The sequence below is a fragment of the Carcharodon carcharias genome, chromosome 15 (genome assembly GCF_017639515.1).
Source record: "Carcharodon carcharias isolate sCarCar2 chromosome 15, sCarCar2.pri, whole genome shotgun sequence".
In the NCBI taxonomy this organism is placed as follows: domain Eukaryota; kingdom Metazoa; phylum Chordata; class Chondrichthyes; order Lamniformes; family Lamnidae; genus Carcharodon; species Carcharodon carcharias.
The window spans coordinates 109,435,712-109,451,722 of NC_054481.1; the positions used below are offsets into that span (position 1 = coordinate 109,435,712).

The 16,011-nt window shown below is 44.2% G+C and overlaps 1 protein-coding gene across 1 annotated transcript in view; it reads left to right on the plus strand.

The window, feature by feature from the left end:
* The window catches only part of clcn6 (chloride channel 6), a 50,281-nt gene that overhangs the window by 29,032 nt on the left and 5,238 nt on the right, over window positions 1-16,011 (plus strand). Inside the window, exons 16-21 of the mRNA XM_041206841.1 lie at window positions 1,615-1,774; window positions 2,150-2,256; window positions 2,830-3,016; window positions 6,699-6,856; window positions 11,452-11,608; window positions 14,261-14,368. Coding sequence (XP_041062775.1) covers window positions 1,615-1,774; window positions 2,150-2,256; window positions 2,830-3,016; window positions 6,699-6,856; window positions 11,452-11,608; window positions 14,261-14,368 — 877 coding nt within the window. The remainder of the gene's footprint in view (window positions 1-1,614; window positions 1,775-2,149; window positions 2,257-2,829; window positions 3,017-6,698; window positions 6,857-11,451; window positions 11,609-14,260; window positions 14,369-16,011) is intronic.

A 16,011-nucleotide genomic window follows, 5' to 3' on the forward strand; every position in this document is an offset into this window, starting at 1 on the left:
GCCCCCCCCCCGCTTTCTTCCTCCCCCTCCCCTTCTCTTCCACCTCCTCCCCTCTTTCCCGCTCTCTTCCCCCCCCCTCACCCTGCTTCTCTTGCTCTGCCTCCAGAGCCTTGATCCCTACCTGACAGTTTGCAGGGGCTGAGCCCCTGTCCCCGGGGGGTGATGCGGGAGAAGCCAGTGGTAAAAAGCCATGGGGATGAGAATGGAGCCCAAGGCTCCACTCTCCTGTCCACACACACACACATTCTCAAACCCCCCCCCACCACCACCACCACCACCACCACCCCCTGGCCTCAAGTTCCTCACACTTCACCCAAATGGCATCTGGCAGCTTCAACCCCCACCCCCTGCCTTGCACTCCTGCTCCTGAATCTTTGGCCTCGCACTCTCCGGGGAGACTCTGGTGACTGCAGTGGTGGCTCTGATATCGTAACATAGTGGCAGCAGGCCCAGAGTTCAGCACAGGGTGGGTGGAGCCAGAGTGCTGATGATGTAAAGCTGAAAATGGCAAAGCAAATCGAAAAGCCCTAAAGAATAAGCAACATTGAAGCACAACGACTTTAAGTAGGGTGACTTTAAGTGAGGACTTATTGTAGCTCTATTTTCCTGGTCCACAGCTGCTTTACAGCTCCTGGCAGATTGCTCTCTCTGCCCTCTTCAAGCTGACTGCTTATTTTCACTATGGGAATTACCATAGATTTCTTCCTCTAGCTCCAAGCTAGGCAACTCTTCCAGCCCCCCTTTCCCTAATGAATTCTGCCTCCAAACTGAGCATGAGGCTCCCACCCACATTCTGCATGGCGAGCGAGCAAGTTAGAATTTTCTCTCCATAAGGTGCAGACCTGGCTTTTCACTTTTCTCCCTCAACTCTGAGCTGCAAACTACACAAGACTAAAGCTGCAGCTGTCTCTGATATTCCTAGGTTTATAGGAAAGTTTGTAACTTGAACCCAAAAATGGTCTCCCCTATCCCCTTCTCCATGGCAACAGGAACTATCTTAGCCCTATCTCAAGTAGAAATGCTAATTAGCTATTTCTGAACACAACAACCTTTCATATTCGAAACAAAGTGGCTGGTTTCAGCACAGCTATTTACAATCTTGATACTGGTAACATCTTTGAGTTTCAGGACACTCAAGTCTCTTGTTTGAGGACATAGCGCAATCTGTGATTACCCTCAAATGTAAATATAGGTCAGCTCCTTTCTAATAACACATTTTGAGTCTTCCCTTTGTTCTTACAAATGATTGCCCAATTTTATTGCCCAATTTTATAGTTAGGTGTAGACTTTGGCATGTATCACATGATCCCTCTCATTTACCCTAAGTTTAATGATACAGACCCAAACTATAACCCTCTTAGAAATCAAAAGATAGAGTCCTGAAACATGAGTTATGAAGTAAGATATTTGCAAAATTGTGAACTGTTGAAGTGCAGTGTGTGGGGACAGGCCCTCGACATCCATATCCAATGGAGCAGTCGCCAAAATGTGATCATCTACATTTCACACCCTGTGGGATGGGGTGGGAGATTGGAGTCTGACGGAGGAACAAGATTGGATTGCAGCGGCATTGGAGATAGTAACAGCTTGTAACATTTTTTCTTATCTCCCTAGATTCATTGGGATGACGCACATTTATTCTGGGACTTTTGCTCTGGTTGGAGCGGCGGCGTTCCTTGGTGGGGTGGTCCGTATGACCATCAGTCTCACGGTTATTCTCATTGAATCAACCAATGAAATCACATACGGATTGCCCATCATGGTCACACTGATGGTATGTCTCCGCCTGCCTGCCTCTGTGCGGGTGTCCAAGTGGGAGTCAATGAAGTACTGATGAATGCATAGTTTTAACGTTAAATGCTGAGATTAAGCAGCAGTCCAGAGGACAAGTACAAATGTGACAATTTGGGGTTAGGTTAGAATTGCCTGTAAGTTTGTGCCTTCCTGATTGCAGCTGCCCTTTTTGTGAATTGCAAATGAGCGGAGTACCCAGAGCTGATGCTTGTGTCCAGTGAAGTGCCTCACAGCCCCAGGAAGAGCAGGATAAAGGTTACTTTCGATATGTGTATGGTGCTAAATGCTTCCGACTGTTGTTTTGGATGTAGTTTATCAGAGATTTCCATGCCTTTCCCCCCATCTCTCTCTCCAGGTGGCGAAGTGGACAGGTGATTTCTTCAATAAAGGGATTTATGACCTGCATGTGGAGCTCCGTGGTGTACCCTTACTCGAGTGGGAGACTGAGGCTGAAATGGATAAGTAGGTGTTTATCATTTCTGACTTGCACAACTATCTTATTTCTGTTAGATAATTGATCGGTGTTATTTATCAGTGAATCATTTGATCGGATTTAATTTGAAATTAGTGTTTCATGATGTATCTCACATACACATGAACAAAGCAGCAGTATCTGGCAATGCCCAGGGCTTCCTCCTCTCTGACAAAATCTTTCATCTTTTACTGAATCCCAGTGGTTTGCTCCTTAATGCAGTACATTACTCAGTATTTAAATTGTTTGATAGTTTGAATGTTGTAGTGTTCAGTAATTTAGATACACAGACCTTGCATCAGTTATTGAGACTCTTCTCCAGTGGCAGACGATACATAAATTGGTTGTTGAATGTCTGGGTTGTTATTGTACCAGGATGGGGGTTTCCCGCTTTGGGTCAGAAACTGTGTTCCATAACTCCACTCCAGGCAAAGAGTAACGGTTGAGACTTTGCATCGGCTCCAAGCTGGGCATTTGGTGAAGCCAAGGGGGAAACATTGTAAAATTCCATGTAAAGCATTTCTCAAAGACTGGAGTTTGATTATATTTATGTTCAATCCTAGACTGACAGCCAGTGATATCATGGAGCCAAATCTAACCTATGTCTATCCTCACACCCGGATCCAATCATTGGTTAGCATTTTGCGCACCACAGCACATCATGCATACCCTGTTGTCACAGAGAACAGAGGGAATGAGAAGGAGTTCATGAAGGGAAACATCCTCATCAGCAACAACATTAAGTTTAAGGTAAATCTACGCCAGTGTGTTATCAATACTGCAGAACTTGGCATGTGCAAGTGGTACAATCAGAAACTAAGACGCTATGAAGTACAATCCCTGTCAGCTAATCGGAGTGTGCCCCTGGGAATGTCTGTGAGGCAGTGACGAGGGCTCTTATTGACTGTGGGGTGGCAATGGAAAGCTGAAGATGACACTGGCATGGGGAGAGAGCCAGGTTTTCTGGTTAGATTTAGCTTGTTCTTGTGAACAGCAGACACAATGGGTCAAATCATCACTTTGTGTTGTGGAATAATGAAGAAATAACTTGCATTTATATAGCGCCTTTCACAACTTCAGGCATCCTAGAGCGCTTTACAGCCAGTGAAGTACTTCTGGAGTGTACTCACTGTTGTAATGTAAGAAATGCAGCAACCAATTTAAACACAGCAAACTCCCTCAAAGTGATGAAATAACTTAATAAATGATCTGTTTCCGGGCTGTTGGTTGTGGGATAAATATTTATTTCAAATGATTTACCATTAGCCACAAGGCATGAAGTAGCAGTGGCTGGACTTTTTCTTAACTCAGAAGTAACCACTCACTGGGCTGTTGTCGGATACTGACAGCACGTGCTAACTTACTGAAGCTGCCAGGATAAAACCTGTGGTTTCAGTGGTGTTTTTCATGAACCTGATTTAAATTCCCTGCAAAAGCGGCAGCAACCACCAGAGTGCGCCTATGATCCAATCAGACAAAGCTTTTCTAATCTTTCCCTGCAATGAAATTAACACTTAAGCAATTACTTAGAGTTTTGTGTCTTGATAGTGTGGTCATTTTTTCAGTGACATATTATTTTGCTTTCTGGTACTTTTGTTTAATGTTAATGAGTAGTTGAAATCAACAACTTGGAATTTTATAATGGCTGACATGTTGCTCAGTCTTCTAAACGCTTTATCATAGATACTTCCAGCTCTTGCATAATTCTCCCTGTGAGTCCCAACATCCCTTCCCTTCAAAAATGCCTCTCCTTGCCTTGAAGTTTAACTAAACCTTGAGTAATGTGCCCACCACAGTAAACCACATCTGATTGTTTTGCAGCTGGGCTTACTCTTTAGATCCATAAAGCTTTCACTCTGCTTATATCAAAAGGTGAATAAGCACATAAGGAGCATTATGAAATGTGGCTATGTATTTGTGTATTTACAGGTATATGTTTACCTATTAATGGCTGCATGTTTATACCCAAGCAAGTGGACAAAATAAAAAGATTGCAGTTCCATGAATGAAGCTAATCTTTTATAAATGAGTATTTTTTAATAGAATTTCTTCTAACTGTATTAGATTGTTCCATGAAAATTAAAAATATTTTTTCAGTAGTTTCAAACAAATTCATTTTTTGAGACTTTCAAAGAGACCATTTGACTTGAATATTCTTAGTGTTTCTGGGACCGGTAGGTTTTGAATATCCCAACTCTTTAAAAAAAAATTTAAGGAGGAACCTTGAGACCTGCACCTAACCAATCACAAGGCGCTATTTCAGTTTGTTTCTTGCTGTCTCGCCTGACGCTGACAAAACTTGCAACATTACTTCAAGATAAGCTTGATAAAGGAAAAAAAAAGACTTGTATTTTGGGAGAATCTTTCACTATCTCCAGATGTCCCAAAGCGTTTTACAGCCAATCGAGTGCTTTTGAAATGCATTCACTGTTGCAATGTAGGAAATATGGCAGCCAATCTGCACACAGCAAGATCCCACAAACATGCTGTGATCATGACAGTCAATTTTTTTTTTTTTAGTGGTGTTGGTTGAGAGATAAATATTATCCAGGGCACTTTGGAGAACTCCCTGCTCTACTTTGAATAGTGGCCATGGGAAGGGGCCTCAGTTTAACATTTTGCCTAAAAAACAAAAACAGGGCAGCATTCCATCAGAACTGCACTAACAAAGTAGGCCTGGGTTATGTGCTCAAGTTTCTGGAGTGGGATTTGAATCCATGGCCACCTTACTTAGGCATCCTTGCTGCCCATTGAGCCATGGCTGCAGTCAGTTTTTGAACTGGATTAGAAATGCAACCACTGAAGCTGAAACTAGACCAAAACATCTAATTTTTGTCCTAGCACCTTTTCGTGTAATAAAACATGCCAGGGAATTTCACACCTGTGGGAACAGACTTAACATTAGGGTGAAAATCAATTGAAAACATGATTTAAAAGATAGATTTGGAGGCAGTTTTTAAAGCTTGAAGAATTTTGGGAGAGGCAAGCAGGGAGCTGAGTGCCTGCAGTACATTTGAGGAACTTGGGGAGCAAAGTGAGGCTGGAAATGGGGCAGTAATTAAAAACAATGCCAGGGTATGGGTGGGATTTTTCAGGAGGATTTGTTACGGTGCCCAAGCAAAGAGCATGAGCAGAAAAACAAAATCAATAATCTGATCCTGTTCAGACATTTAAATTCCCTTTTAACTCACTTGCTGCCATGGTTCAGCCATCGCCCTGTGCTTACTGGCTTACACTGGTCAACAACAGCTCAACTTTAAATTCTTATCCTTGTGTTTAAATCCTTTCATGGCTTTTCCCCTTCCTAGATCTACTCGGAGTTTAACGGCATTACCTTCGATGAATCCCCATTCATCAACATTTTGGGAGTCACCATTGACTGTACCAGCTATATAAATACTGCAGCCACAAGAGCAGGGCACAATCTGGGAATTCTACGATGAGTAACTCACCTCCTGATTCACTAAAACCTGTCCACCATCTATCTACAAGGCACAAGTCAGGAGTATGATGGAATACTCCCCACTTGACTGGATGAGTGCAACTCCAACTACACCCAAGAAACTCAACACCATCCAAAACAAAGCAGCCAGCTTGATCGGCACCCCATCCACCACCTTAAACATTCACTCCCTCCACCACTGGCACATAGTGGCTGCAGTGTGTACCATTTACAAGATGCACTGCAACAACTTGCCAATCCACTTTCAACAGCTGCTTCAAAATTCATGATCTCTACCACCCAGAAGAACAAGGGCAGCAGACTCATGGGAACACCATCATCTGCGAATTCCCTTCTAGTCACACACAATCCTGACCTGGAAATATATCATCGTTCCTTTACTGTAGCTGGCTCAAAATCCTGGAACTCCCTGGCAGCACTGTTGGCGACTCAAGAAGGTGGCTCACCACCACCTTCTCAAGGGCAATGGGCAACAAATGCTACCCTTGCTAGCAATGCTCATATCCCATGGGCAAATTAAAAGAAAAACGGCTCCAGCCCTACAGCTCTCTGAGATCGCTGAACACTTCTAATTCTGGCCTCTTGCCCTCTCCTTTGTCCACCATTGGCTGTACCATCAGATTCTTTTAGGCCCTAAGCTCTGCAATTCCCTCTGTAAACCATCTGTCTGTCTCCCTCCTTTAAGAAACTTATTAATACCTGCCTCTTATCATGCTTTTGATCAACTGTCCTGATATCTCCTTATGTAACTTGGTGTCAAATTTTATTTGATAGCACTCCTGTGAAGTGCTTTGAGATGTTCTACTATGTCAAGGATGCTATATTACCGATAACTAAAGATAATTAAATATACACTGCAACTTGAAATGAAACTTAAATTTAAGGCTTGCGGCGTGGTTGAGATTTGAGGTTTCTGGTGACTTTGCTGTTTCTCTGTGTTTTGGAGCTTATTTTTTTCTTTTGCTGCAGAAATCGAGTATCCTGACTCGAGCCGGGGAACAGCACAAGCGGAGCCAGTCGATGAAATCCTATCCATCCAGTGAGCTGAGGAACATGTGTGATGAGCTGGTGACAACCGAGGTTGCTGAGAACGGAGAGGACATGTTGCAGCAGATGCTCGAGCGCAGGTTGGTGCACGGATCGTCAGTCCCTCGGCTTCACCCGGTCAGTGAATTCTTTTAGTGGCCACTTCCTCACTATATGACCTGCAGATTATTTTAACACTGACCAGTGGCCTCCAGTTAGTGCCCTGTTGATCAGTGCTATGACGTCTGTTATTGCATTTTAATGAATCAGCAGCTGCTGATACTGTAGCTCATTCTGGTTGTGTTACTGAACTAATAATCCAGTGACCTGAACTAATGATATGGGGACACAAGTTCAGATCCCACCACAGCATCTCGGGAATTTATATTGAATCAATTATATAAATCTGGAATAAAAAGCCAATATCAATAATGGCAGCCATGACACTATCAGATTGTTGTTAAAGCCCACCTGGTTCACTGATGTCCATCAGAAAAGGAAACCTGTTGTTACATGGTGTGGCCTGATTGTGACTCCGACCCATGACAATGAGGTTAATTCTTAGCTGCCCTCTGACATGTCCTAGCAACCCACTCCAGTTGTATTAAAGGGCAAATGGGGCAATAAATTTCGGTCTTGCTTGTAACACCCACATTCCATGAATGAATGACAAAAAAAAAACACTGGTGATATTCAGGGAATGAGCTTCACTGTTTTGTGCCTACATGTCAATAAGAGACTGAATAGAAGGGTTGAACAGGCTTGATCCTCTCCCTAACAAAAACAGAATTACCTGGAAAAACTCAGCAGGTCTGGCAGCATCGGCGGAGAAGAAAAGAGTTGACGTTTCGAGTCCTCATGACCCTTCGACAGAACTTGAGTTCGAGTCCAAGAAAGAGTTGAAATATAAGCTGGTTTAAGGTGTGTGTGTGTGGGGGGCGGAAAGAGAGAGAGAGGTGGAGTGGGGGTGTGGTTGTAGGGACAAAGAAGCAGTGATAGAAGCAGATCATCAAAAGATGTCAACAACAATAATACAAAAGAACACATAGGTGTTAAAGTTAAAGTTGGTGATATTATCTAAACGAATGTGCTAATTAAGAATGGATGGTAGGGCACTCAAGGTATAGCTCTAGTGGGGGTGGGGAGAGCATAAAAGATGTAAAAAAAAATAAAATAAATAAATTTTTTTTTTTCTTTTTCTCTTTTTATAATGGAAATAGGTGGGAAAAGGAAAATCTATATAATTTATTGGAGAAAAAAGAAAAGGAAGGGGGAAACAGAAAGGGGGTGGGGATGGGGGAGGGAGCTCACGACCTAAAGTTGTTGAATTCAATATTCAATCCGGATGGCTGTAAAGTGCCTAGTCGGAAGATGAGGTGTTGTTCCTCCAGTTTGCGTTGGGCTTCACTGGAACAATGCAGCAAGCCAAGGACAGACATGTGGGCAAGAGAGCAGGGTGGAGTGTTAAAATGGCAAGCGACAGGGAGGTTCGGGTCATTCTTGCGGACAGACCGCAGGTGTCCTGCAAAGCGGTCGCCCAGTTTACGTTTGGTCTCTCCAATGTAGGGGAGACCACATTGGGAGCAACGAATGCAGTAGACTAAGTTGGGGGAAATGCAAGTGAAATGCTGCTTCACTTGAAAGGAGTGTTTGGGTCCTTGGACAGTGAGGAGAGAGGAAGTGAAGGGGCAGGTATTGCATCTTTTGCGTGGGTATGGGGTGGTGCCATAGGAGGGGGTTGAGGAGTAGGGGGTGATGGAGGAGTGGACCAGGGTGTCCCGGAGGGAGCGATCCCTACGGAACGCCGATAGGAGGGTGAAGGGAAGATGTGTTTGGTGGTGGCATCATGCTGGAGTTGGCGGAAATGGCGGAGGATGATCCTTTGAATGCGGAGGCTGGTGGGGTGATAAGTGAGGACAAGGGGGACCCTATCATATTTCTGGGAGGGAGGAGAAGGCGTGAGGGCAGATGTGCGGGAGATGGGCCGGACACGGTTGAGGGCCCTGTCAACGACCGTGGGTGGAAAACCTCGGTTAAGAAAGAAGGAGGACATGTCAGAGGAACTGTTTTTGAAGGTAGCATCATCGGAACAGATGCGACGGAGGCGAAGGAACTGAGAGAATGGGATGGAGTCCTTACAGGAAGCGGGGTGTGAGGAGCTGTAGTCGAGGTAGCTGTGGGAGTCGGTAGGCTTGTAATGAATATTGGTGGACAGTCTATCACCAGAAATTGAGACAGAGAGGTCAAGGAAGGGAAGGGAAGTGTCAGAGATGGACCATGTGAAAATGATAGAGGGGTGCTGATTGGAAGCAAAATTAATAAATTTTTCCAGGTCCCGACGAGAGCAAGAAGCAGCACCAAAGTAATCATCAATGTACCGGAGAAAGAGTTGTGGGAGGGGGCTGGAGTAGGACTGGAACAAGGAATGTTCCACATACCCCATAAAGAGACAGGCATAGCTGGGGCCCATGCGGGTACCCATAGCCACACCTTTTATTTGGAGGAAGTGAGAGGAGTTAAAGGAGAAATTGTTCAGTGTGAGAACAAGTTCAGCCAGACGGAGGAGAGTAGTGGTGGATGGGATCCCATTCTCTCAGTTCCTTCGCCTCCGTCGCATCTGCTCCGATGATGCTACCTTCAAAAACAGTTCTTCTGACATGTCCTCCTTCTTCCTTAATCGAGGTTTTCCACCCACGGTCGTTGACAGGGCCCTCAACCGTGTCCGGCCCATCTCCCGCGCGTCCGCCCTCACGCCTTCTCCTCCCTCCCAGAAATATGATAGGGTCCCCCTTGTCCTCACATCACCCCACCAGCCTCCGCATTCAAAGGATCATCCTCCGCCATTTCCGCCAACTCCAGCATGATGCCACCACCAAACACATCTTCCCTTCACCCCCCCTATCGGCGTTCCGTAGGGATCGCTCCCTCCGGGACACCCTGGTCCACTCCTCCATCACCCCCTACTGCTCAACCCCCTCCTATGGCACCACCCCATGACCACGCAAAAGATGCAATACCTGCCCCTTCACTTCCTCTCTCCTCACCGTCCAAGGACCCAAACACTCCTTTCAAGTGAAGCAGCATTTCACTTGCATTTCCCCCAACTTAGTCTACTGCATTCGTTGCTCCCAATGTGGTCTCCTCTACATTGGAGAGACCAAACGTAAACTGGGCGACCGCTTTGCAGAACACCTGCGGTCTGTCTGCAAGAATGACCCGAACCTCCCTGTCGCTTGCCATTTTAACACTCCACCCTGCTCTCTGTCCTTGGCTTGCTGCATTGTTCCAGTGAAGCCCAACGCAAACTGGAGGAACAACACCTCATCTTCCAACTAGGCACTTTACAGCCATCCGGACTGAATATTGAATTCAACAACTTTAGGTCGTGAGCTCCCTCCCCCATCCCCACCCCCTTTCTGTTTCCCCCTTCCTTTTCTTTTTTTTTCCAATAAATTATATAGATTTTCCTTTTCCCACCTATTTCCATTATAAAAAGGAAAAAAAAAAATATTTATTTATTTATTTTATTTTTTTTTACATCTTTTATGCTCTCCCCACCCCCACTAGAGCTATACCTTGAGTGCCCTACCATCCATTCTTAATTAGCACATTCGTTTAGATAATATCACCAACTTTAACTTTAACACCTATGTGTTCTTTTGTATTATTGTTGTTGACATCTTTTGATGATCTGCTTCTATCACTGCTTCTTTGTCCCTACAACCACACCCCCACTCCACCTCTCTCTCTCTTTCTGCCCCCCACACACACACACCTTAAACCAGCTTATATTTCAACTCTTTCTTGGACTCGAACTCAAGTTCTGTCGAAGGGTCATGAGGACTCGAAACGTCAACTCTTCTTCTCCGCTGATGCTGCCAGACCTGCTGAGTTTTTCCAGGTAATTCTGTTTTTGTTTTTGTTTTGGATTTCCAGCATCCGCAGTTTTTTTGTTTTTATGTTTTGATCCTCTCCCTACCCTCTTCTCATTCCAGGGAATTGTGCAAGAGAATTATGTAACTTTAATCCACGTTATTGATGGTTGGGGGCTCTGTACCTCTCTGATGCTCAGACTTTTTATAGTAACTGGCAAAATCTAATTGGGCTCAAGCTTACAGTGTACAGGTCTCTTCCCTGAAAGTGCAGTAAATGAAGTAGCCCTCGATCTGGTGAAGTGGGCACTGCGTTGCTGGGCGATGCATATTGTGTTGCTGGAACATTGGGTGCAGAAACAGTGAGTGATGATGTGAGAAATGCCAGTGAGCCTTCATTCTGCATGATGTGAAACTGACCTCAATACCAAGTAGTTACCCAATGGGCTATCTGGTAGACCCAGGATGTTTAAGGCAGAACCTAGGTAAATTTTATTGTGGCTAAAATAATATTTGAAGAAATGTTATTTAATTTCTGAATCTGTAGTGGACTGAAGGAATTGTTTGCATCTTGGGCTACGTTGGGATTTGTGCAGGACCTGTGTGTGATGCAGGGAAGTGTTTTGGTATATTGGAACTCCAGCTGGTTTTTGAATTTTACCTGACTGAAAGCTTGTTTTAAATGTGCACATTGAGATACCTTTTATCCATCATTTTGTCCACATTCATATTCAAACACGCACATTTTAGGTAGTTTGCAACTGTCCTGTTCACTGTTGTGCACTCGTGTTCACTCAATTACTGCTGGCCTTCCTATTGTACAGACATGCCCCCTATCCAAATCTATACCCTGACCAGTCTCCAAGTGAAGAATGGACAATGGAGGAACGCTTTCGACCTTTAACCTTTCATGGCCTTATTCTGAGATCGCAGCTGGTTACATTGCTCGTGCGCGGGGTTTGCTACTCGGAAACCCATTCGGTAAGTGCCTGAAAGCACCTTTACCTTTCTCATTATTTCTTAAAATCCAGCATTTGCATATTATTATTCATGGTGGTGAATTTTTGTGCTGATCCAGGAGGTGAATATTTTGCAGAGTAACGGGATGACTCTTGGTGTCAAATGTCAAAACGTGCCCATGGCAGGTACAGCATGGGTTAGATACAGGGTGAACTCATTCATTTTGTCTGGCAGGGTCTGTGGGCAGTGAAACAAAGTTAAAGCTTCAGGTCTGTTAGCTGCTGAATATCCTATTTCATATTCATTTGGAAGTCTATGGAGACAGCCCTACTTATTTTGTGGGTCTTAATACATACTGAGTACCCACATAATTTCCCATTTGAAGCACAAACAGTTATCTTTCTAATTGACTTGAATAATGGGCCATTACTTCCAAGCTCCTGGCTGTCATATCTGGGAGGTACCCCAAAGATGCAGTGGGGAACCCCTTGTAAGTTCCCAGGTAAGGATTGCATGGCGATTGCCAGGGCAGTGCAAACTTTCCACGGGCAATTGCACTGCACTGGGAACCATCTGAAAATTGAAATTTAAATCGCAAACTTCAGATGGTCCTGACTGTCATACTGCAAGAGCTACCTGGAAAATGTTAGAAAAATTAAAACTACTTATAGCTTCTGGGCAACTATTTTACTAATCCACCTGACCCCTCACAGGACACACACACAACCCCCCAGTCCCCCCAGCTCCATGACTGACCAATACCCAACACTCTTCCCTATCCCTCCCACCTCGAGTGGCTGACATCCACCAACTCCCCACCCCCTTGGCAGATCCACCCCTGCCCCGACTGGGTGATGGGTACCCCCCTCCCCCAGCCCCCAAATTCTAACAACTTGCCTGACAAATCTACCTTCTCCCTGGCTTGAAAGTGGCTGGATCTTTAAACTCGCCTGTTTCATGGCAGCTAGTGCTGTAAAAAAGGGGGCGTAATCTCCTTGCCTCCGATTCAGCAGCGCTTAGCTGAAGGCCTCAAGAGCATGCTGCACTGCACAGTCCTTCCTTAGCCTGAGTTGGAAGGTTGGGCGAGACAGGATTGAAAAAATTTAAAGGTAAGTCAGAGTGGAGTGGCAATCCACTTAAGTTCAGGCCTAATATTTTCAGAAAACTGGGCTAAATTTCTTCTCCGCCGATGCTGCCAGACCTGCTGAGTTTTTCCAGGTAATTCTGTTTTTGTTTTTGGCCATAAAAAGATGGCAGATTTGCAGTAAGATATTTGGGTGGTAGAAGTGTTGACAGTTATTGCATTGTGAAGCTATGATGTAATGTATTAGAAATATGCCTGAATTCAAAGTATGTTAAATGTATTTAGTTGGAGCACGTAAAGGTAGTGGTGTAGCCTAATATATGAATTCCTGGGAGGTAAGTGAAGTTGATCTTGTGGAATGTTAAATGAAACCACACAATGAACTAATCTGTTTTACTGTTGCTTCTGTACGAAGCACAAAGCTTAGCCCTTAGTAACCAGGACCAAATGGAAAGGATTATTTGTCCTGAGAGGAGATGAGCTTTTAAGAGAAGAGGAGAGTTATTTTAATGGGAAACTTTAATTAACCACACATTTTTATAAAACCCAGATAGTTGAGAGTTGGTAAATGATAATGCATGACTGCTTCATGATCCATGTGTCTGGAAGCCAGGAGAGGCAGCTGATCTTGACTGGTATTTAAGAATGAGTCAAACAACAGACAGGAAATGGAGGTCGTGACATCTTTGAGAAACAACGACCACAGGATAGTCAAATTCAAGATTATCTGGGATTCAGAAACCAAAGACCAGGAGCCAGGTATATAAATTTAAACGGGTTAATTCCAAAAAAGCATGAGAAACAAACCAAAATATATTCATCGGGGAAGGTGGCTCATCAGAATAGTAGAAGACAAGTGTACATCTCTAAAGGAATAATGTTGAGCATGCAGCAAAATTACATATCTAATTTGTAAGCACACTTCATGAATGGTACTAAAATTACCAAAAATGAAGATAAAATACTTAGTCTTATTGGATTTAACATCTCCAGCTCGTGCAGAGCTGAAATCAGAAAAGCCAAGAGAATGCTGAACCGTATAGCCAACATTGACCGTTGGAGGGAATCCTGATCAAACTGTACAGGAGTCTGGTTACACTGCACCTCATCTAATTCTGGACACTGAGATCCAAGGGATATATTGAAGTACTGGGAAAAATGCAGACAAGAACTGAGAGGCTGATCACCAGGGTCCCAGTTCGGAGATGAGGATAAACTTGTATTTTGAGCCATGGAAGGAGGGTTTTGAAAGAGTTACAAGATAATAAACAGCATGGGAAAACTAAATATGGAATATCACTTTAATTAAAAAGAGAATAAGACAAGAAGATACAGTCTCAAACTGGGAATAGGTAAATTTAGGACCCACGCCGGGAAGATTTTCATAACCAAATTAACTCCTGCGCAGTGTTGAGGAGTGGGGAACCCTGGGTTCATTAGAGAAACAATTAGATGTAGCATTCGGGCTGAAATTGAATCATTTTGAGTGAATGACCTAAGATATTTACAGAATATCAAGAGTAATTACCTTGTGTTGATCGTTTCGCATTTACCACTTGCTCTTAAGCCATGCTCTCACTGTGTTTCAGAGTTCGATGCAACCGCGACTGGCCTATTCGGAGATGACTGAAGATTATCCACGATACCCTGACGTTCATGACCTCGACCTGACCCTCCTCAACCCACGTATGATTGTGGTAAGTGCTTGTTGGGGTCTCAGGTACAAGTGGATTGGGGGGCCAGCAGTTGCTTACGACCTGGTTGATTAGTTTTGTGTGGACAGTGCACAGAGAGCTTGGTCTAACTTTGCATCGTTTATGTAATGTTGTGGGGAGAGGTGTGGGTTTGTGCAGGGCAATAATTGTTGTTGAATGCTGCCCTTCCCATTGCTGGCCTTGAGTGGTTTTCATGAGTGTCTGTTAATGGCCACTGGGGGGCCCTAGAGTCTTCATTTAGCATCTCAGCATAAACCCAAAGTGGCTGCATTGTACTAGGGATTAATCATTTGGCATTCCTGCAGGTGTTTGTAGTTAACTAAATTCATTTTTATTTAAAATTTTATTTGCTCTTCCTTATTTGTTGAACGTTTATGCTGTCAAACTGGTTTAGTTGTACATTCACATATTCAGATCTGACTGGAACATATGTTGAGTTCTGTTTTCCTCTGCCTAAGCTGCTAACTACTCCACAATTATCCCTGACTGCAAAGATAAATCCTCACCACCTCCACTGTAAACTCCCTCCTTCAACTCCTCTTTCCTTCACCCCCACCTGCGTGGAACTCATCGACGACTTTGTCACTAAAATTCTGCCACTTCCCTTCCTTCCCCTAGCCCACAAAGCCAAACTTCCACTCCCTCCCGCCTCTCTCCCACCCTAGCCCTGAACCAGGGTCTTTCTCTTTCTCTCCCATCTTCCTTTATGCCTTGTTCATAAGACCCACATCCTGTTCTCTTGACGCTCTTCGCACGAAACTGCTGACTGTCCAACTTCCCTTCTTGGCACCCCTTGTTATCTGATACTGTTAATGGTTCCCTCTCCTCGGGTACTGTTCCCCTCACCTTCAAATTTGTCATCAGTAGTCCCCCTCAAAAAAAAATTCACCTTTGATTCTTATGTACTTGCAAACTATTGTACCATCACCAAGCTCCCTTTCCCCTCCAAAGTCCATGAATGTGTTCTGACAAAAAGGCCATCGACCGGAAACATTAATCTCCTCTCCAATGATGCTACCTGACCTGAGTATTTCCAGCATTTTCTGATTATTTAGTTCAAATTTTCAGCATCTGCAATATTTTGTTTGCCCTTGAATGCTTTTGTTGCTTCCCAATTCCATACTCATTTTCCTGCAACTCCTTGTCTGAACCTCTTCAGTTAGGTTTCAACCCCTGCCACAGCCCTCATCAAAGTCAATCTTCATGGCTGTGACTATGGTAAACTAACCCTCCTCATCCTTCTTGGCCTATCCACAACCTTCAATATGGTTGACAACACCATCCTCCCGCACTGCTTCTCCTTCATCGTCCGGCTGGGTGGAATTGCACTCATCTGGTTCCAATCCTATTTATTAATTTATAGCCAGAGAATCACCTGTAATGTCTTCTCTACATGCTCCCGCACCATTACCTCTGGAGTCCCTGGAGGATCCATACTTGACTCTCTTCACCTTCCCATCTACATGCTTCCCCTTGGTGATGTCATCTAAAAATACAACAGTATCTACATGCTGATGATACCTAGCTGTACCTCACCACCACCTCTATTGACCTTCCGATTTGTTCAGATTTGCTGGTCCAGTGTCAGTCATGTACAATGCACAGTGACAGGCCAGACCTGCTGA